Consider the following 23424-nt stretch of genomic DNA (forward strand, 5'->3'; position numbering starts at 1 on the left):
GAAGAAAAAACCAAAATGCTGTCATACATTTTATTCTTGAGCGGGTACTCAAATTTAACGATCAACAGAATGCACAATATATTGGGATCTGAAGATTTTCCTTCTAACTCAGTAAGGTATGTACACTGATGACAGCTGGACTTAATATATCGAAAGTGAAACACCTACTTTGGTAAACAGAGTTTGGCCTAGGAATGTGTTTAAGGTTAGACTCACTCTTAAGTAATTTTCTAAACAAAGCCCTCTGCTCTCATATGCTGTAGCTGATGTTTCAGTTTCTCAGAACTATGTAGAGCAGTAACAAAAAAAAAAAAAGAAAAAAAAAAAAAAAAGGAAGAGCCTGTCTTGCTTGTTCTTAGAAACAATTGACTAGAAATTTTCATTGATGTATAAAAGAGTCCTGAACTTGCAACACTGTGGAATCAAGCCTCAGGATTGGCATATCTAGTTTTTAAATGTTATCTAAAAATATGCATAGAATTTTTTTTCCTGTTTACGTTTTTCTAAACATCTTCCACAGAGATGTTTGTTTACACACACACACTTGTTTGTGTGCACATATTTACATACTGTGGGGTATCACCAAATGCATACACCATGCAGGCGGTGGTCTGCCTTGCATCCCCCAGTCACATGGATGACTTCATCCTTTGATAATAGCTTTTTTTTTTTTTGCGTAGCTCAAATTTACACCAGCTAAGAACAACTCCCAGCAACTGAACTGCAGCTCTCATTTATCAAGATAAAAGGTAACCTGGTTGTGCTCCATTTGTGCCACCTGGACACTTTTTCCCTACTACACCTGAATGAAAGAATGAAAGGGTCCCTGTTCTCCCAAAGGCATTCAGTGCATGATAGTACCAACTCAATGCCAGATAAAGACTGGTTCTGCAAGCCAACTTTGTGCTCTGCAAAGCAGTTATTTTTGCCTTCGCCCCTTGTACAGGATAGATAGTTCTCACTGTAAGATTTGAAATGGACTTCATGGCAAAACCAGGACACACACGATACTCAAATGTATTTGTTACAACTAGATGACAAGGGCAATTAACAAGCCTTTTTGCAAGAAAGGAGCTATTGCCTTCAAATCTAGCTTCATAAGTGATACAAATAAACAGATAATTTTGTACAGAAATGAATTATGGAGACCTTCCATGCCACTGGCTTTGCTTTGGGGGCAGCAACAACCAGGGATGGAAGAAGTAGTAACCCATACATTCCTTCCAATAATTTGCAAAAGCATTGTATGTCTATGCCAAAAAATATGACAGGATCAGCATTTCCACCTCCTGTGGTTTCAGGGGGGGTTTCACCCAGCTCTACAGACCAGTGCTGGCAGCTATGAATTTTGCCTTCCTGTGTCCTTGGGTCTTGGCCTCTCACCTTCAGACAAGCCCGATAAGCCTCCACTTTATCAAGATCCAGAGGAACAGTCTCCTCTTCGGACAGCCTGACTTCAAAAACTCTGATCACATCTTCTGTTTGTAGAATAAGCTGGAGCAGACACCTCAGTGCATTCAAGCTAAAATAAATAATGCAAGACAAATCAGTTATGGACTGGGGCAGGAAAGGCAATATTTCTAATTAATTGAGGATCATTAGTTAAAGAGAATAAACAATACAGAAGACATTTCAGTGATATCCATGATTCTTTTTTTTTTTTTTCTAATTCTTCCAGAAAAGAGAAGAAATTCACACAAGTGTCTGTTTCTACCCAAATGTACAACACTCGTAAGAAAGAAAGTGTAATTTTACACTACTGGTAACAAAAGGCAGGTTTCTGGACTAAGAATTATGGAAGAAAGTGAATGATTTATTGCTATAACCTCAGTTTTCTTACCTGTCTAAGTAGCCGGCAGAAACACCATTAATATTTTCCAGTTTTTGAAATAGGGCATTTATCTCTGACTGCAAGTACACATACTTTTCACAGCCTCTGAAGTTAGGCAGCAAGTCCTTATGCTTATTGAGGGTTTCAGCCATTATTTGGGAGTCATTCTGCACACCCTAAGGAAAGAGAATGCCTGATTTACACATTTTTGGTGGCTGAATGATCACTCTACAGCAGATATGCAGTTGGTCTCCTCATCCAAATAGTCTGCTGTTATGTAACCAGCTTGACTGAGGACCGAAGCAGTGCCTGAGCTTGCTTTCTTCAAGGTAAGTAACATTGGGCAGTTTCTTTTTTGCACAGTCCACAACAGGTAATACCTTTTTTTGAGCACCTTGGCCACTCTGAAACTCCGCTCCGTTGAAAGCGGAGCGCTTTACTGCCAGCTGCCTACTGCACTCAGTAGACATGCCAAGGTCCTTCTGCTCTTAAAACCTTTGCAACCTCATTGCCTCAGGGGAATTTATCATATACTGAACCTGCTCTCTTTTCTAACTAATCTTCTCTCTCTAGTCTCCTTCAAATCTTAAGAACTGGGAGAGGGAGAGAATTTGTAAGCCTCATCTATCCACTCTGCATCCCTATGGACAGCACTTCAGAGGTAGGTGGTAAAGTGGAGTTTATGCAAAAGGATATTAATAGTGCTTTAACCTGGATGAGGCTTAACATGAGCTCATGTCCACGTGACATCAGGTTTTCCGTTTTCTTTGCTTGAACAGAATTTGACTTCTAAAATCCACCAGTCAACTTTTTCTACTTAGGAGCTAAACTCCAGTCCAAATCACCAGTTGAAAATTTTCTGCACAGGATGTGTGTCTTTCCCAGATGATCAGAAACACAACTGCAGCATGCTTTGCAGCACAGAGTCATACTGAGCTTGAGATTCTCGAAGAAAAACATCCAGTTACCTCTAAATCCTTTATTCTGACTGAAAAGTCATGTACAGCCCCTTGATCCACTCCAAGAGGAGCTCTTTGAACCATCTGAATCTCAGAAGCTTCAATCTGACGCCGAAGTTTCTGAAGCTCCATCAGCAGCCAGGCCTCCTGCTTCTCATGTTCTCGGTTTCTCTCATTAACAATAATGGTGTTTGAGGAACCCACAGGACAGGTCTCAGTCGGGACCACTGTAGAATGAATTGGATAAATGTCAACTGCCAGAGAACTGAGCACCTACATATAGAAAGCCAATGCAGTGCCAAAGTGACCTAAGCACTGATTTGATCTGTAGACCTGTGAACAGGCAGAAGATCTGGGCCCTTACGCAGCCATTTCAAGTAATGCAATCTCCCCTTTACAAAAAGCAAAACTTGTTTCCTTGAATGCAGCAGTGATATTTTGCTTCCTAATAACTGAAAACATATCAGATGGAATAAATTACTCTCATTTTCCCAGCAAGTCCCATGAACTTCAGAGGACTATTCCCAGATTCACATCGAAGGAAGGAAGAAAACATACTCCTCTGCGTATGGCCAGTTTTGTTATGTTGGGAGACAGCAGTACAATTCTTGAACATGTTTCCATTCATATGTTTATGAGCACATTTCCACACAAAAAGAATGTACCACCACCCCCCAAACAAAGAAATCCAAGCAGTACAATCTCTACAAAAAACAGGAGGACAACAAACCTATTTGTGGCTGTCGTGGTTGATTGGGTAGTTGTATAATCAAGGTCTGGTAGTGCTTCTGAGCATCAGTGAACTGAGTCTGGATCTTTCGTTTGTCTTCATCGCCAAACATCTCTGAGCCTTGGCTGTTCCTTAGGAATTCTTGATAATGGATCTCCAGGTCAGTTATTATTTTTTGGTAATCTTCCTTGCGCATTGTTTTCAGCTGAAATGAGGAAGAAGAGAATTTTGAAAGAAGAAGCAATTGGGAAACCTTTATTACTAGTTAATCATTAAGGAATAAACTAATACATGTATAGAAAAAAAACCAAAGGAATCGCATTTTAGAATAAGATCTACCCAGGCTGCCTCTGAAAGTATGGTGTTAGAAGTGCCCTTTGAGCTAATCGATTCTTGTTATAACTATTTCATAACTTAAGAATAGTTCAAAATTCTACATCTTACTCTACCTATCCATCCCCTTGCACAGTGGGAACAAGTACAAGTATGTAATAAATTCCCTTAGCTAATCTTCCTGTTTATCCGTGTTATGTTTGAATGTGAAAGCATTTTCCTTCTCCTTTGATAAAACAAGAACTTTCACGTGTAACTGTGCAACCCAGAAAAAGGAAGGCCCATGGGTTTGCAGAACATACATCTGCACAGGACACAGCAAGCACTGTTTGGGACAGCAGAGGTCAGGTTATGAATGTCCCTGGTCTATGGGTAGGGCCAGCTGGAGTCTTACCTTGGCAATAGTCATCGCTCTGATCTTCTCAATGTCAATCATGCAATAATGCCAAGATACCAGGCTCTTCATGTTGATATACAGCTGGTTCCACAAAGCTAAAATAGCTTCATAGTACTGCTCAATTCTGAGATGAGAGAAAAAATTTCATGATCAAAACATGTGCGTCCTTGTAGCATAGCTACAAAACATCCCAAGAAACATCCACTGGATGTGGAGTGCATTAAGGCTTGTTCTCTACTAGAAAAAACCTTGGAAATTAATTTATCCATGACTTTCATTATTAGAGATGATAAAAACCTTGTGAAAGTTAAGATTTAAATATTTTTAGATCCCAGTAAGTTTCACTGAAGTGAATTTCCTCAAGTCAAGGGTCTAGTCTTTAATCCCCTGCCCTTATGGGGGTGGGGGGTAGCGGGGGGAAGGCACTATGATCATGGCACAGACCAGATTTTGTGGGTGGTTGCTATTTTGAGTGAACTATTCTATCTACTCCCAGGTGTAGGTGTCCAATCCCAGGCAGCAACTCACTTGGTAGCAAGATCCACTGCTAATGGATTGGGAGGTGGGATGATAAGACTAACAGATGGCACCAGCATATCCACTCCTCCGGGGCCGGTTACCAGCCATTTGCTGCGCTCATTATTGTCCTTCAGGATACATTCATCTCCTTTGCGCACTGTTTTCTGTAAGGAACACAATGTTTTTTCTTTAGTTAAGTAAGATGGGGTTTCTAGGAGAGACAGACAAGAAAGATCCATCTAGATCACAGAAGTGGGAGTGTTTCCCAGCTGCCAGGTCTGGGTGTGCATCTTGGCTTCATTCTGGAGCAAGAGATCAGTACAAATCAACCCCTTGTCCCTGAATCTGTTTTCCATGTGAAGAAAAACCAAGAAAACCAAGTGGGAGCCACAGAACACTCTGAGCAGTTGCCAGTCCAGTCAATCATCAGACTTGGGGCTTGCCATGACAAACATGAAAGGCTGAGTGCAGACACATGGCTGCAGTAAGCTATGCAACCATGTATGGCTGTAAGCCAGTGAGCTGGAGGCATAAGGATGCTTAGCGCTGCATCTGTATTTGCGAAGGGACTGGGAACAAGGGTGGCAGAGCTAGATCCACTAGCTCCAAACACCAGAAATCCTGGCACCCTGTGGCCATGGGTGTGGCCACAGTGGAGGTTACAACCCACTCACATCCAAGAGGGGGAAGGTCTTCCTGTCATTTATCCTAAAGGGACTCTTTCCTTCAATTACACCTCTACAGCCAGCAAATAGATTTTTCACAGAACTAGTAAAAGGCCACAGGCTTTGCATTGACCTGAGCATGCAGGGGCTCCAGGCTTGTCTGGGCTTACCATCACCTGAGAAGACTTTAGCATGCTTAACTCCAAGAGCAATTGCCAAGCAGTCAGGTAACCGTTGCCTGAATTTGTTTAGCTTTGCTTATAGGAACAATAAGTAGTTACTCTGTGTGGGCTGAACTTCTGTGACTCTGGAATAAAATGTGGTATGGAAGATCACAGACACAGAGTGGATAGCAGAAACCCCAGACTGTAAACACAAATCACAGTCCAATTACTGGTCACTGCAGGATTGCAACCTAGTGAATCAGGTAGAACAGGCGGAACAGGTAGAGTTTTACAGGTAGAGTTTTACAGATAACAGAATAGGAAAACTGTGTAATTGGGAACTGGTGAAGAGAAAGAGCAAATAAGCAGAAAATGCAGCTAAGCAGACTGTTACGAACAAAAAATACAGAAACCCAGGCAGCCCCAATACTGAGGAGGAAGAAACCACCACCATCAATTTCATACTCCATCCAGCAAAAAACTTGGTATACCAATGACTCATTGTACATTCCCTCACCTTTTCTTAAATGAAGTGTTGACCTGAAGACCCAGAAGGACACTGGAAGGGTAAGCAATCACCAGAAGAAAGGGACAGATGCTGGCAAGCATCTGTGTAACAATCTTAACCCCATTATTGATGAGACTTTTCTTGTGCTAATTTGTATTATTAGTATTTACGCTATTTAATGGACTAATAATAACAATTTTGACTAAACTTATTAATCCACCAGAACCTAGCTTGTTCATTCACAGTTCCATGAAAGTCAGAGCTTTTTTTTGTAAAAGAAATTTAAATGCTGACCAAAAGCAGACAAAGGGGTTACAAAAGGGTTATCAGCTCAACAGTAAATCATTTGCTATGTTCTAGTTTACATGATGTTCATTATCAGACAAAAAGGAATACAGTACCAGATCTTGTTTGTAGTCACACAGAGCCTTGAGGATAATGGGCTTGTTACTCCGGTAGTCTGGGTTACGTGGCTTCAGCTGCACAATCTTCTTGGATTTATTCACCAAACTCTGCACTTGCCTCTTGTATTCAAGAATTCTCTCCCGTTCATTCTGCAAAGATTAAATGTATGTTAAAAATTAATTCTAAAAAGAAATTACATTTAGTTCCTACTGTTGTATTAAGAGAGGGATACATCTGGAGCTCACTGTAGGAAAAACTTCATTTAGCTCCAGCTCTGGCAAGCTGCAAAGTTTGCAAAACTTGCAGATCAGGTTTGCATACAGATCTGCCATGCAGTTAAAGTGAGGTGTAAAAAACATAGGAATAAATGGAAAGAATCTATTATAACATGAATGCTAACCAAAGGAAAAAAAAATATTAACTCCACTCTCAAGCCTGACTTCATCAACTGCCCTTTTATATCACTGACTATTTTTGCTCCAGTACATTCAATTTGGATTTGTAGGACCTAACTCATGATGAGCAAATAGCTAAGACAGCTATAAGTTAGTACCTTTCAAAGAAACTACAGTATTATAAAGTGGCATGACGAATCATTTATTAAATGTACTTATCCTTTGAGGCAAAATTTATTCTATCACCTCTGAATGAAAATCTTTCCTTTTCTTAATTTGTTAGCACATCAGAAACTTGCGAATTTTTGGGGCTCAATCCAGATTTAAAAAGAAATCAGCTCCCAAACAGTATTACACAAATTAAAATAACACTGATCTGTTTGTAGGCTAATCTGTGTGTATTTCTAAAAAATGGGCAGGAATATACCAACATCTTTGCACGTTCAGACAGCACTGTATATAAACATTGCAGTACACCTGGGTTTACATTTGATATCTGAAGAGGGCAACTGATTTCCAAGGAAAGCAGAACATAACCTGTGAGATGGGTTTGACAGTACCTCCAGCTCTTTGATCTGCTCCAGTAAAGATTGCAGGGACATGCTCTTATCACAGATGAACTTCTTTCTGATGGAGTCTTGTAAGTTCTTCAGGTAGCACTCTGTGGCTTGGGCCTCTTCAAAGAACTACAGGAGAAAAGTTGTGACTTCAGTTTTACACAGCTCTTAAAAATGTCTGCTAAAAGTCAGTGGATTCCTTTCATGAGAAATCCCAGTTCACATCTGGCAGAATGGTAGAATTTACAATATGGCAACACTGTGTTATGCATAATTGTGCACGGATTTAGAAAGATTCTGGTACAGAAAAGAATGTATGTGTGATAGGATTCACTCTTCTAACAAAAGTAGTGTGAATTCTCCACATCACTACTCACCTGAAAGTAAGCCGCATTCTCTTTCAGATGAACATCAATGCATTTGGTGATCTGAAGAATCCAGCTCCACTGAGTTTGTAATGTATCCATGTAGGCCTAACAAAAATAGTAATGTACAGAACCCAAAACACCACATTGATCTCTCTCCCATACCAAGACTCAAGAAAAATTATTTACACTCCACATAAATGCAAATTAAAAATCTGCTAAAACAAATCCATGCACACCAGAATAACGTAGTTCATGCAAATAGTTCCCCAACTTCTAAGCACCTACCTAACTGAAAAGAGTTAAATACCTGCTTGTGCGATGCAGAGACAAATTTCTTCATGACTTGAATTTTGTTTGATTGGCATAAAGCCTGATGTGCATGATCTTCATCTTGTGCATGCCCCTTTCAGGGGTGAAATGCACAAACAGTAGTGCAAATACAATATTTCAACTGCAAATTGTCATGTTCTCCTTCTTCCAAGGAACACTGTCAAACATATTTTTTTATGATGGCTATTTTTAAATCCAAAATTCTCAAGTAGTCCTCATGTATATTCTTTAGAAAATTGCACACAACTTTTACTTCACTGCTGGAGCTTACAAGGATCTTTCCTTCAAGGCACAAACTGACCACAGAAGAACAAGGAATGGTGATTTTACAAAACATGATAGCAGTTAACAAGTAAATACCCTGAAAAGCAGAAAGGACTATTTTTTTTCCTATTAGTTTCTTTCCATTTCAGGGTTCTTACGCACTCTTAAAACTGTAACAACTACACCCTTTCCTAATAAAGTCAGATTTTGCAAACTGTTGCAGCTTTTGTAATTGAAAGGTAAATGTACCCCAAGCTGTGAAAGCAAAAATGTCTTGGCTAAGCTGTAGAAATGCACTATGAATTTCAGTTGCAGAAAGTATTTGCACCTGGATGAAATATAAACCCTCAACAAAGGGTGTGGCTTTTTTTAAAACATGCCTACTAAGATAGCAGAAGAACAATGACATGCCTTCCTACGATAAATTCTGCTGCACTGTAGTCAACTCAAACAAGACACAGCAATTTCCATACACTCAGGCAACTCCTTAAGCCTCGTATTAATTTTTACATGCTTCTATCTTCAAATTTGATAGCAATGAGAGCTCTCCCCATAGCTCTTAGAAACCTGCCATTGCTGTGGCCAGGTTTGTAGAGGAAGGCAGTAACATTTATTAGTGCAGCTCATACAGCTGAATAAAAATGGACATGATTTTTGGCAGGCAAACCCTTCTCAGGTCCAAAGGCAGCATTTCATTTGCTGACTTTCACTGGCAACTTTTCCCATGTAGCAACTAAAGGAGTAAGTGAAATCACAAAAAGTCTAACTCACCTCAATTTTGTCTGAAGCAGGGTGCTGGTTGAGCACTAGCTGGTCACTTTCTTGCTTTAGCTTGTTGAGCTCTTTTTCTTTAAGCTCCAGTTCACTCATGCGTTTCTAAACAACCAAAACACAGCCTTAAACAAGCCCCCAAATGTATGCTGCACATGATGCTTTACCTGAAAATTTTTCACATAGTTGTGATAATGTACAATTATCCCTGCTAACGCTACCTAATAATTCTATTCAGAGTACTGACATTAATTACGAAGACAGTAGAATCAAGAAGGTACAATCATCTCAGTTCTAGTCTCTAGACTTGCTGCTTCACAGAGCAAAGCACCCAATGTCCTGCCTTTCCTAGGAATGATGGAAGCAAAAATGACTGCATCCTGCAACACCCAGAGCAATGGAACTAAAAAAAAAGTACCTTCTTAAGAGTGTGAACTTTCATGCCTTTTCTAATTTCAAATTTCTAATCAGCTCCAATATTGGTTATAGAAATGCACATGCTCAATTTCCCTACATACCCACAAAAGACAAGGAGCAGTGCAAACTACCTCTAGCGTGCTCAACGTGCTGCTGGCAAAACCATCAGAGGAAGAGAGAGCAGTTCTCTCTGGTATAGCTCTACTTCCTGGTGACAGACATCACGGCCAAATATAGGGACACCATAACTCCCAAGTAGTCCTAACAGGGAGAATTAAAATGCTTGATTCAAGTCCCTTAGTTTAGCATGCCAAAGTAATGACTGTGTGCACAAGCTACATGCGATTACTAGTCCACAGTGGACTGTACTGATAAAGCCAACTTCCAAGGTTAAAAGAAACCATGACAACTAGTTAAATGGGAGCACAATATTCCAACAGATGTCCAATCTTCACTGCAAAGGTTGACACACAGTACTTAATCCAAAAGTGTTGATAAAAATCCCCAGGAAATTCTAAAGAGTGAAGAAATGTCCACTCTGTGATCAGTCCCCCTGAGCGAGGCTGTTCCTCCCTCACTATCCCGAAAGAGAGCCCATGGAAAGCATAGGGAGGTTGAGCTGTCTTACAGAGAAGGCCTCCTGCTTCCTGGCAATGTCAGTGTTCCTGTCACTCCAGTCATAGAGAAGCTCCTCTTCCTCACAGTCATTGATCCACATGATCTCCCTGCTGGTGGCTTGGATGAGGTTCTGGAATTGACGGAGCTGATCCATTCTCTCAAAGGAGTATTTCTGCAAGGAATTCCAGAATTGAGAAGCCATAATAACAGAAATGCCTGTGCTGGGTGGAGAGGGGGAAGCCAAGACCACAGTATGTCCTTTTTTTAAAAAAAAAAAAAAAACAAAAACCAAACAAAAAACCAAAACAACCAAAACTAAAATAACAGTAAACATCACATATTTATAAAACCTGTTGGCAGTGGACTGAAGATAATGCGCCTGGGTTTACGGAGCTATGAAACTTGCTGGCAGTGGACAACATGGCTGGATTTATAGAACAATGGGAACTTGAAGTCAGCAGCTTCCAAAAGTAATTTCAAACACAAGCGTAGCAGACATGTAAGCAGGTAAGCAAAAAGGCATAGGAAAATACAAGAAGTGCCAGAACATTTAACATTACTTTTACTTGCATTTGCTGCTCATAGTACATCTTTGATGTTGCAGTAGCACCTTTTGCACAGGTGACACTTCATGAAAAGATTCCTTCTCTGTCCTCACATCATAATACACAACCTGTTGCTTGAAATGTGTACAGGAGTCAGCTTCCAATCCCAAGGGTTGAATCTACCCTTTGCACAAGATTCTCACTTTATTTAACATGAAGATCCAAACCAGAGAAGATGCGCAGCCCTACACAGAATTTGGTTCTATTCCCACCTTTGAGTAACTTTTTAAGCTTCATATATAGACTAACTTCATCGCTACATTTACTCCCATTAAGGAGGTAGAGCTCTACTCTTCACCTGCTTAATGCCCAACTCCCTTCCGCAGGTGCAAACTAGAGACCTCCTTGTGAGGGTAAGTCAGGTATACGCCAGGGAATGAATCAACCTCAGGTTCGTGACTTCAGCTGAACCTTACAGAAACTACAAAGTACTGTCAGTTTACTGCTGAACAGAATTATTTAAATATGTATCTGTTGCTCTGTTGAAACCTGAAGTGTCCCTTGACTATCATCACACTGGTATTAATAACACAAAAAGAGCATTAATCACAGAGCTTATCAGACATGAACACATCTCATGCTCACCAGCAATCCTTCGTATTCTTCCTCCAGCTGATGAACCGCAGCCTTCTCCCGCTGAAACAGACAGCAAATATTTAGTGAGCCTTTTACAAGTTGCCTATTTGCTGATATTTCCTTTAAAGTGTCAGTATCATGTTATGACTCCAGGTGGTAACTTGGAAATGCCTGCAAGAACATAGATCTGCACCACTGGAGGACCACAAGAAGTATAAAACTAAGGCTTGGACAAACTTACTTCCCTCAGGGATGATTAGTACGTTAGCAAGGTTGCACATAACCCCTGTAATACCTGAACAGCTCCTGAAACTTGATCTCTTTCTGTACTAAACTCCTAGAGAGCTGTGGGGAAACAGCTAGTCCTAGAGCTAGCTTTGGAGATTATGAAGTAGTATAAACTACGATGTGACCAGGTGGTTCCAATTTTTATTCCCATTTCTCCGACTGGGAACCTGCACAACCTTGGAACTGGCACTCCACAGGGCCAGACTATCACCTTTCCTATTTGAAGCAGAAGGGAAAAGGGAGTAACACCCCCTCTACTCTTCAGCGTAACTGAGAGATCAGAGCTCCAGAATGGAGTGCGTTTTCTTTAGATCCATCTCTCTCTTCCTGTCTATGTGAGCAATTAACAGAAAAGTAGAATGGGAATTAAATAAGCCTCCTTTCCCCTATACCTAGCTGCTGGCCTGACAGGAGAGGAGCTTAACCACTGCATTTTCAGTGTCCTCTTTGTTCCAATCACAAATCCAGAGAGGAACAGAAACCTCAGAGGGGCAAAAAAAAAAGAAGTTTCCACAAAGAAGCCCACACCTAAGAAAAGCCCTAAGCTCAGCCCAGAATTTGGGCATTTTTCACAGAAATTCCCTCATTACTCAAGGCTGTATCTAAGCACTCTTATCCATCTTATTGGTCTAATATAGCTAGACAGAAAGTGAGAATAATCATTCTTAGCCATTCTTCTCATGAAAAATGTTGCAATATTTATTTGCCAGTCTTCATACACAACAACAAGATGTTAAATAGCTACTAATTTTTCATTTTAAAATGCTGGGGAAGGCAGTGGAACACAATAATAAAATAATAAATATTAGGGTTGAACGTGGTTGCTATCACGACACCAGTGCTTTCTGAAGAGAAGCTGAACTATTCAGCATTCTTTTTTGTAGTGGAACACTAGCGAGCCAATAATGTAAATCTAGACTAAGCAGCATGTAAGGGAAGACGGTAACTACCAGATCTGTTTTGACTTTGTCCAGGTGCCAGCGATAGTCTCCAATGGCATTGTGAGTCCTCCTATGGTCACCAATTTGTTGCTCGATGGATGCTGCATCAAACCCCCATTTCACTAGCTCCATTTCAGCCTAGAAGAAAGATACAATATTTGTACTTTCATTTCCAACATTATTATCTAAATTGGAGCATAAAGGAATCGAACTGAAGGAAACATAACTGTGTAGTATAGTACAGAGTAACACTGAACTAATGGGAGTTCAGAATAGGGGGTACAATTTCTTAAAACTGTTGTCACTTAAACTGTGTGACAGGCTCCCAAAGTAGAAGAACAAAGTAGGGAAAATATTTAAGTTGCTTAAAATTAGGCCAGATGAAGCACGCTCAGTGGTGTATTTTCATGTTTTCTTTGGCCCACACTGTTCTTTTATGTCTACAGTAGAGTTATATTCTTATCACTCTGAAAACAAATTATGACTTTATCAAACAATGCTATTCATGCAATGAATTGCATCGACCCAGAGTCAAGTTCTTTAGTCCAGTACACTACATTTCCATTTTAATTATGCTCATGTAAACTCCAATAACTTCAGTTAAATGCAGTCAAACTAAATGAAAAAAAAAAAAAAAACAAACAGATGATAAACTGAAATTATTATATAATGTGTTGCTTGTCTTGCATTTTGAAACATTTATTGGACGACGCCGAGTGAAAATCTCTAGCAAGAGCGTTTTAAAAACAGTAATACACCTGGATAATTACTAACTTGAAAACTATCTGACTGCAGTTCTTTGTTTCATCATTTTCAAATATTAAAAGCCACTGAATTCACAATTCAGCTCCTCAAACTCCAAATCATCTTTTATGCTAAGACAGACTCCGTGCCTGTCTGAATGCCTGTCTGCGCATGCGCACAGTAAAGAAATAGGTATCTTAATCTTGGTTTGGGACTGAATTTGGTAGTTACTAGCCTGGAGCCAAATCTCTATGACTCAACAGATGACAATAAAGCCCAAACCATGCTCTAGCATAGGGATTCAGAGGCAGTGTTGAAAATGATCCAAGAAACAAAACCATTTGCATTCAGCCATCTAAAAGTTACAGGACTTTGACCCTTCTTGTTATATTTAAACAGTCTAAAGAATCTGTAGCAATAGTGGCAGTCCTGGCTGGCTGCCATAACACGAACAAAGGCTGCCTGGATTTCACTGCACTTTCCCCCTAATTCTGCAGTGGAAATTTGAACAACCTTCCTACCACCTGATTCTCCTGTCAGCAAACCATCCACACAGAAAACACAGAAACACCAGCAGAGAACCACAGCTGCTTTTTCCTACATCTCACCATGTTACTAAGGGAAACATTATCCTGGTCCCAATGTGAGCAGGTAACGAGACACAGCAAGGCATGGTGGGAAGAAGAGGCATGGTGGAAAGTTCAAATTAATTTTTCCCTAAAAAATCTCAAAAGCTGAACAGGGAACTAAGTTCTTACTGGCCCCACCCCAAGCTTTGCATTAGGGATTGAAGAAGGGAGAGCAAGCAAACCTTTTACTTTCACAGGAGCTTTTGTATGGGAACACAGTTATAAAGCACTTGCTTATACACCCTGTGCTTAGCAAGGGGTGTCTGGGCAGGGTGTCACGTGGCATCTTTGGCACGGTCTTTCATCGCTGGAAACATGCCCAGTGTCTGTCCCACATCACTCCTCAAATCATGGCAGGTCTGACAATTAGCCTACTCTCCCACAGTGTCTGTAGAGCAATCATATCTGCTGTTGCTCTCCTGGCACGATGCTTATAGACGCTACCACTCAAGGAGTGCATCTCCACTTCCCCTTCTTCCTGTAGAACATGCTGTGCTATGGGAGGGCTCTGAAAGACTTGACTATGAATAGCACTCACATAAAAGTATGGGAACTGTACAGAGCTCTAATCTGGTTTGCATAGCAGCCACCTGGCAAACACCACACGCAGATAACAATGGCAGGACCACTAAGCAACAGCCTAATAGAGAGAAAAATAATGCAATTTCAATCTACAAGGAGTGTGCAAAGTATAACTTCAGCCAACTTGTTCCATCCTCCCTACTGGTCTCTCAGAAAGGGCTCTCCAGCCACAAACACACAACTTGTACTTCAGCAGCAGAAAACCAGGCTGTTTTTGTGTTTTCTGCTCCAGGTTACATCATCAACAGCTGTGCATAGGCAAATTTATTCTGCACATGCAACAGATACACACGAAAATGCTGAAGCTGCTATTTCAGCAGCAACTTCTGAAAGTCAAGTCCTGTGGCAATCAGCTCTACCTTCTGGCTCCCACTGTGATAAGGAGAGATTAGAGGGGGAGAACAACTGTAAAATACTGGTCAATGGTTAAGTCTGTGAAGCTGGTCCTATCTGTGTAAAGGGTTAAGATAAATATGAACCATAAAGGAAACCTGTGGAAGGAAGGAAGGAAATATTGAGCATAATAATCTAGTGCAAACATGCTGATGCCTTTTGTTATGGTAACAGCTGTGTCTCATTTAGCTTTCAAATCTAACTTCCACACTTTTTCCTCTGCAAAAGAAGACCCTAAATTCATGTTCATATTTCAGTGGAAACTCACTACATGTACAATACTACAATTAAAAAAAAATTTAAAAAGGAACTTGGAATAGTATATGAGCATCCATGCGTACCTTTAATTTTCTGCTGGCACCCAAAACAGTACTGCATGCAAGGTGATGTTCATAAATACCAGGTCTTAGCATTGTCTCTGGGTTTTGCACAGACTTACCTTCTGCTGTCTCATCCAGTTTAAACATTCGCTTGTGACACGTTTTGTGTACTCATCCCAGCCTGAGCCGCTCTGAGAGGAGTAGCAACCACCGCCTTTGGAGCTGGCCCTCCTGGCACGGGGAACACTGATGGCTTTGTACAGGGCACGCATTTGCTCTTGAAGTTGAAGCAGCCTGAAAGGGAAGGAACCAGTTACTGAGTATGAGGAAAACAACCAGAAAACATGGAAACAATGCAATTAATCTCTTCCACCGGACTGTCAAGTATTCAAAACAAAGTGCTGAAAGCACAGACTGTGGAAAAAAATATATTGACTAAAATTTCATGGGGACAACCAAGGTGTGACATCCTATAAGAAATGTATTACTGCAAGACCCTCTCCATGTTAGCGCGCCCCGAACAAAACTGATGATTTCTGTCACATCCTGCAACACCAGGGGAGGGTGAGCACTTGAGACACCACAAACTCATATCAGCCACATTCCCTCCCCCAGCCCTTCCCTGGCCATACCTTTTCTGATACATTTCACAGGGTTGGCCCATCTGCCTCATCTCTCTGATCAGCCCATCCAGGATATCCATTTGGTCATTTGCCTGTGCAAAACACTCTTCCAGATCTCTGTTCCCTCTAATCTGGACACCATCTCCATATTTCAGTTCCTGGGTGGGGAGAGAGAGAGATGGGAGGTTACATTATTTATTCACCACCTAAGCTTCAGCTTGGTTGTTTTAAAAGAGATGTTATGAGGACCAATTATTTTTAAGAAGCATGATAGATTTCAACTGCTGGGTCTCTGATTGCCAGTTTTAACTGGCAGAAGGCCAATCAACAAAGGATCCACAGTCATTGGAAAGTCCTTATTACAAATCAAATATAAAATATAAAAGAAAATTATTACAACATAATACCAACCAAACCTTTCCACAAAGAACAGCATATCCTGACTGATGTTTATTTCAGCAGAATCAAGGCTTCACACAGTGTGCTAAGTTTTTAAGACCTTATGCTTTGGTGTTTAGAGGGCAAGAAGCAAACGCTCTGTCCTAGTGAGAGTTGGTGGATACTGCTTCTGATTTTTCAGAAATTTCCCTGAGCTTCTAAGACTTACAGACATTGCTCCTCCCCTGCAAAAATACAGACTGCGCCCTGTCTGCCTGCAACCAGCTCCATGCCCAGCCACATTTGCATCCCATCTTATCACCCAGTCTAGGCAAATTCACCACAGGCCCTCCCAGTGCGGTGGACCACAGTATGGTCACGGTGCCTTGAGCAGGAAGATGCAACTTTTTGATTTCGTCCCACACTGACACAGCCATGCTGAACAAAACATAACCCAGCTGTGACTTGATTTTGAAATAAAACATTGATGGACCTCATTACTTTGTCCCTCAGAAAGAAAAGAAAAAAAAAAAGTAAGCAATGCATGTTGTGGCACCAAGCTGGAACTAAACATCACTTTCTTTTAACTCCACTGGAATAATATTAATCCTTAACAAGAGGCAGTATTTACTCTGGCATTGATTTTTATATAAACATGCTCACACATGCTGTATCTCTGAAAAGGAAATTAACTACTACCCACAGAGTTCATTCCTGAACTAATTTTCTGTCCACAGAGGGTCAAAAGTGTGTATTAAATCACATCTGCTGCCAGAACCGCAAATGGATTTTGGATCTTAGTAGCCTCAACAGAGGACACATTCACCACCCTGCACCTCCTCTGACTTCAGCTGGAACAGAGGACATCCCATGTCCGCTAGGACTGAATCAATGAGTAACCCACCCCCAGGCACTATGTGTTTATATCAGTGTAGTGTACAGCAAATATCATCTTTATTCATTTGGGATGAAACAGTCAAGAAGATTTTAATCTAGTTTTGTATACCTCTTCAGGAACCATCTGGAAAAATAAAATAAAGGTAATTAAAGTTTTTCCTATGGTGGTTCAGGTTCATTATGGCCCAGAAAACAACGATGATATTCTACAGAACACACCAAGAGACCATAAATGGTCATAACATTATTAATAGCTGTTTACACTGACAATGGCTTTGATGTAAAACCAAAAAATAAGGTGCAGCACAATCTGTTTGAAGGGTGGGGTTTTTTAAAAAGGTCAAGAAGTCCCCCTTTTCTTAACTGGATGCATTTTATTCAGTTTTATTGAACACTAAGTACGGACCAAGGAGGGAGACCTAGGAAGGCAGTGTGCTATTCCACTCCCACTTGCCTCACACAAAGATCTGAAAGGGGATAAAGAAGATGAAGAAGCAGAGCGTGCAAGTCCAGATAACAACATGGCATTCGTTCTCTGAAATATTGATAATCACTTTTGATAAGAAAAACAAGAAGCACTCACGGGTTGTACTATGAGCTCAGCTCGCATCAGGCAGTCTGAACAGTTTTGCAGAAGCTCCTGGATGGTGTTCTGGCGTCTGGACACTGTACAGGTCCCATTCTGACTGTTGGGGGGGAGAAGAAGTAAGTACAGAGAAACCACACATTTTGAAAAGACAAGAGAAATACAAATTCCGAACAGCTAAGGGAAGTTACATGGTATGATCAATCTCATGAAGCTTCAGAGACATATATGCTTTATCTGGTCCTCCTGCATAATTGCACCATGGCATTTTAATGCTGATTCCATGATGGCAGAGCCACTTTGTATTTCTGTAACAGCAGGAATGGACTGACTTTACCACAGGATTGAACAGATGATGGGAACTGGCATGCCATAAAGGAGAAAAGTTTTCTTCCAGTGCAGGTATTTGTAGCTTTGATAGGCAAAACTGACGGTATTACAGTGAGAATAAATTATTCACAATCTTTGTTAGAGTCAATACATCCGAACATAGCCTTTGCTTGATGTTATCAGACATGTTATCACAGCAGCCATTGAATGTCAGAGCATAAAATAAAAGCAGTACCTTCTGCTACGCAAGCGCTTGAGCATACAAGTCCATACAAGCATATGAATGGCCCTTTTATCAGTGAAAATGGATGAAGCTGGTGCAGCGTTTTAGAAGGCATTGCAATTTGCACACACTACTACAAAAATATGTAGGGGCTGGAGTTAGAGGACATGCTTTCTTACAAATAAATAAAGTGGGCGTTTGGTGCTTCCAAGTAAAACTCCAGAACTGAAAACACTAGTGGGGGGGAAAAAGCCAAGATAACTAATAGGGTCATTACTGTTGCCTTACACATAATCTACTGCACCCCTACCAGCAGAAGGTTGCTTTTCCAGCATTTGGGATTCAGCCACCAAAGCAAGCCACTGCTAGTTGAACGTGGGTGAGCTGCTTCAAGTGAGGAACCATTCCTTGCTGATGGAATCAGAGCTCCCAAGCAAGCCCAGGCAGCTCCCAAACCAAAGCATTGCCAGTGCAACTAAAATAAACCACTACTAAGAGACAGTAAGAAACTAAGACACTTCCAAGCCTTGTCTAGTTTTCTACCTCCTGTGTTCACAGCAGGTAACCTTTTCCATTACAAATCACTGAAGGCCCAAATTTCCATGCAATGCTAACATCAGAAAGGTAATCAGTGCAAACCTGTCCAGCTCAGAGCCAGCAAGTCATCTGGATTCAACGGAAATCTTTCCACTGACTTCAACAGACTCTGATCACCCTTCACAAAAGGAACCATGACAATGTAAGAAACCTGGCAGAGCTGTCCTTGGGAAAATCACTGCAGTAGTGACAAATGTTCAACAGTATATTAAGAGCTCTTCCTCAATGTGTGCAGTTGGTGCTTCAGCAGCCTGCCATTCTCCTATCAGCTCTTCCTGAAAAAGTGCAAAAAGCTTGAGCAACTTTCCACCAGCTTCCCTCAATACCGGGGAGTAGACCCTCAAAGACACAGAGATGGGACTGGAGAGCCACTGGGTGACTTAAAACAAGGGGTACACGTGCAACTCCTGGCTTGCACTGTGACCCTTTGGCTGCACACACACTGCGCCCCACTGTGCTATGCACCCCTGTATACCTTGGAAACAGCTTAAAGAAAACAATTGTGAAAGATAACATATGGGTCTGATTTTGTGCCAGGCTTCCTGTCAGCTTCCTTTTCTAAATCATTCCTTCTCCTTAGGCATCACTGTTGCGTTCAGATCCAGAAGTATCTGACTGCATCTAAAATTTACATTTAATTATACCCACAATTATTCTTATGAATGAAACATAAAGAACAAGAGAGGAACCTTCCAAGCAATTTTCTCTTTTTAGAACATCAAAAGAGTATTTTTTCTTCAATTGCTTTTTCAATCATCTCCTGACAGCTATAAATGCCAGATATCCATTAAAGCCGAAAGAGAGCAGAACTCTACTGTAATAAATCAGCTTATCTCCACTGGTTTCAGTGTAACTTCACTGACCTCAAAGGCATTACTTCACACTGAGAGGAGGTCTAAAAAATGAATGTCATAGTTAACATGCTAAGAAATAATGAAGAAAAGCTATTTTCAAGTAAATCAAACTAATAAACCAATTTAAAAGACAGAAAAAGTAGAATTACAAGTGTTTTGTGTTCAGCCCAATGATAGTAGAATACAACATCCAGAATTATTGTCCAAATAATAAAGAAGTTGGAAAACTGAAGACGGTTTAATATAGATGCAGAAAACTATTTCAAAGGCAGGAGCAGATGCCTTGAAGTAGGAGACTTAAGTGCACCCTATTTTGATCTCCAAATAAAGACCTACAAGTTACTTGTTTACAGTTCATAGGGACCTTCACAGGAAGAAAGCAGCAAGCAGTTTAAGGCTCTCCAATCTACTAGACAAAGACATAACTGAAATAATGGCAGAAGCTTGGAGGATTACAAACTGGAATGAGAAAAGAGCACAATACTTCATCAGTGCTGCTTTTAATACCTTGGACATCAGTTTTGTTGTTAAACAACTAACTGTTTTGCTAGTCAAAATACTGAGATCAATACTAGGATAAGGGGTGAAAAGGCAGTGGCCCATTAAAGGTAGCTGATGACACTAGGAGAGCTAATGGCTTTCAAATCTGTTGGCAAGTCAAAAAGACCTACTCTGGAGCTAAGGTGGGTTAAGGAGCATACCCATAGACAGCAAGCAGATGCCAGTACAGGAGCTGATGTTTGCTCCACTGAGTCAAGAGGATGCAAAGAATTCAGGATCTGAAGAGGATTTAGCTGTACAAATACACTCAGGAAGGGCATAAATTAATCTCTGATCGTAAAAAACAAAAATACTTAGCAAGACAATACCTCAACATCAGATGGCACTAGCACAATCTCATGTGGACACATCTTCAATACTTTTCACTCATGTGACAGTAGAGTATTTCATAAGCAGTTCCAAAGGCCTTCAGTGTAATATTCCCCTTATTGAAGCCAACAGCCCTTTAATGGGAATGAGTAGATCAAAGCAGAAACCCCAATGCAGAGTAAGCAGACATCTAACCTTGAGGCAGAAGGAAACAGCCAGCCAAAGGAAAACCATACCCTATGCAATGGCATAAGGAAAAAATAAATACCAGACTAAAGAAACTGAAGCAAACCCTAACCCCTGAACATGCTACATGGCAACACAATGTAGAGGCAAGAACGAAGCTGGACTTTCTAAGTACAACCATGTAACCTATATTCTATATATATATACATTTAAGTCCCTCAGAAAGATGTAGGACCCCAACAATCCTCACAGGACACAGATTAAGTGGATTACTACAGATGACATTTTGTCAATGTCTCTCTTGCTTCATCGGATTTTGTTTACGTGAAACTGAATGAATTTAAAGTAATGTTTGGTCATTGTTACAACTGCTGCTGCTATGATGACAATTTGGTTTGATTTTAACTCTGGCAGCACCTCAGGCTCGAACCTGTGAACAGGATTCTGCTGCACCAAACACTGTAGGCACACCACCCAGTAAAAATATGGACAGGTTTTTCACTTGTTTTAGTGCACCCAGTAAAAACAGCATTTTCAACCACTCCAGCAGACAGAGAAAGAACTGGAGCTCGGTCTTTTACCAGGATTTGTAACACAAGAGCGCAGGGACTCCCACTAATAAATACATGTGTTTGCAAGAATCTGACTATTTGCTGTACTGCTTTGGTTTTGTAAACCCTGAAGAACAGCACTGAGTGAAACAGCCTGGACTGCTTCAGACCTTAACTACCTATTTGTCCGTACAACTCAAAATTTTAGACTGTGACACTTATTTTGAAGGCAACTCTTCAATTTCAAAAAGATACTATTAAACTGAGTTCTTTATTAAAATGACTTAGTTTTAGTAGTCATTAACTATCCAAGGAACAAAGGAAGACAAAGTGGGATAGCATCTTTGTTTTAAAATTATGAGAATACTTCAAAACACAGAAGAATCACTTTTATTTGGGAACTTAAAATGTATTCCTGTATCTCTCTACTGCCAGAGGAGCCCTAAGAAAGGCACAGCACCTTCACGTTGTCACCATTCTGTACAGAAGCCACCCTGCTTGCTGCATGTCAAGGCAGAATACATTTTTCCCTTACTGTACTGTACTCTTGCTTCCCCAGAGAAATGAGAGAACAGCCCAACCCCTGTTGCCACTGGGCTCTGGGTGGGATGATAGCTCAGACAACATCCCCCTGCTGCAATATACCCCACCTGAGCTAAACTAAGCTGTTACCTTAGCGGTGAATCCTCAGTTTCTGAACTAGGATTGTGCTTAACTCTTAAGTCGTACCAGAGATGCTCACAAGACCCCTAGCTCTACAGAAACCAGAAATAACTATTCTTGCTTTTCATAAATGAGACTGAGAAATGCTCTCAAGGACACGCGATGAGTTACAAGAGTCGAGACAGACATGGAAAACCCAGCTGTGGCCACATCCCTGGAACGGAGCAGGGCTGACTACTCCTGCCACTGACTTATTCAAGCAGTTGAAAGACTTCCTAAGTGTTACTTTTCAGATAAAGTATATATCCTCTGTAAACACCCGGCTTGCACCCTTGCAGGCCCAACTGAGTCATCATTACTGCAGAAGCCGAGGGGTGGGGAGGAAAGCCAGCTACCTTCTGCTTTCTTATTTGCTTCCTGCTGCTGAAGACCCGCGCACCCCCAGCATAAATGCTTGCAATGTGCAGGCTGCTCTGGTTTCTGACTTTGTTAGTACACATCAAGAGGCTGCTATGTTATGGGGGGGTGATTAGTGTCTAGAGAAGCAGGGTGAAGGAGACAGGCAGAAGCACATCCAGCAGCTCTGTGGAGCCTTCCAGCAGCTTCACAGCTCCTTAAACCTTTGGAAGCACAAATGGGACTCTCTCAGCCCAAAGATCTGACTTAAACCAAGTTAGAATAATCCTCGTTAATTTTCTGATTGATCCACAAAACCTTTAGCCTTTTAAAAATTCAAAGCATTTTTTTATTCAAAAAGTAAAGTAAGCTTTTAAAAAGGTCTTTTTTAAAAGATCCAAATTATCCAGTGACTCCCATAAGTCAACAAGAGCAAAACAATAGCACTTCTTTTCACACTTCTTTTTCTCTTCCGCCCCCCCCCCCCCCCCAACTTGTTTGAACAAGCAATAGATTCATGAAGGGATTACCTGGTATGCCCAGGGTGCACAAGACACAAGAAAAACCTGACCTGGAATCTTCATTCCCAGCACAGAGCCTGTACGCACCATGCGACTAAACCACCGCCCATCTGCCACCACCTGCCAGTCGGGTGTGTGTGCCCCTGAAAAGGCACAGGCATACGCTGGCAAAAGGTGGCGAATCACAATATCCATAAGAGTATAAGCAGAAATTAAAGTACTACAAACCAGCTTTCCCCCCACCCCCCCGCTCAAAGAAGGTGAATGCAAGTGTCAGAAGTTATCAAGAGTTTCATAACTGGGCTCTCCCCATACATACATCTCTGCTCTTACTAGGATCGGTTTTGGCACACCACGGCCTTGCCAAACTAGTCTCGTCTGCTGAGTATGCACATAGACTAAGGCACGATGACAAGAAACCTCAAAAGTTGCCTGCATCT

At 41.0% G+C, this 23424-nt stretch overlaps 1 protein-coding gene across 4 annotated transcripts in view; it reads right to left on the reverse strand.

The window, feature by feature from the left end:
* DSP (desmoplakin) overlaps window positions 1-23424 on the reverse strand; it is a 54909-nt gene that overhangs the window by 12219 nt on the left and 19266 nt on the right. For all 4 annotated transcript variants that reach the window (XM_075084080.1, XM_075084082.1, XM_075084081.1 and 1 more), the window contains exons 2-17: window positions 17791-17893; window positions 15942-16090; window positions 15429-15603; window positions 12651-12779; window positions 11422-11472; window positions 10242-10403; window positions 9197-9301; window positions 7841-7936; window positions 7467-7592; window positions 6508-6660; window positions 4779-4933; window positions 4248-4374; window positions 3521-3725; window positions 2800-3017; window positions 1841-2007; window positions 1384-1522 (exon numbers count right to left, since the gene is read on the reverse strand). In XM_075084080.1, the coding sequence (XP_074940181.1) occupies window positions 1384-1522; window positions 1841-2007; window positions 2800-3017; window positions 3521-3725; window positions 4248-4374; window positions 4779-4933; window positions 6508-6660; window positions 7467-7592; window positions 7841-7936; window positions 9197-9301; window positions 10242-10403; window positions 11422-11472; window positions 12651-12779; window positions 15429-15603; window positions 15942-16090; window positions 17791-17893 (2260 nt within the window). The remainder of the gene's footprint in view (window positions 1-1383; window positions 1523-1840; window positions 2008-2799; window positions 3018-3520; window positions 3726-4247; window positions 4375-4778; window positions 4934-6507; window positions 6661-7466; window positions 7593-7840; window positions 7937-9196; window positions 9302-10241; window positions 10404-11421; window positions 11473-12650; window positions 12780-15428; window positions 15604-15941; window positions 16091-17790; window positions 17894-23424) is intronic.

The sequence above is a fragment of the Phalacrocorax aristotelis genome, chromosome 2, assembly GCF_949628215.1.
Source record: "Phalacrocorax aristotelis chromosome 2, bGulAri2.1, whole genome shotgun sequence".
Classification (NCBI taxonomy): domain Eukaryota; kingdom Metazoa; phylum Chordata; class Aves; order Suliformes; family Phalacrocoracidae; genus Phalacrocorax; species Phalacrocorax aristotelis.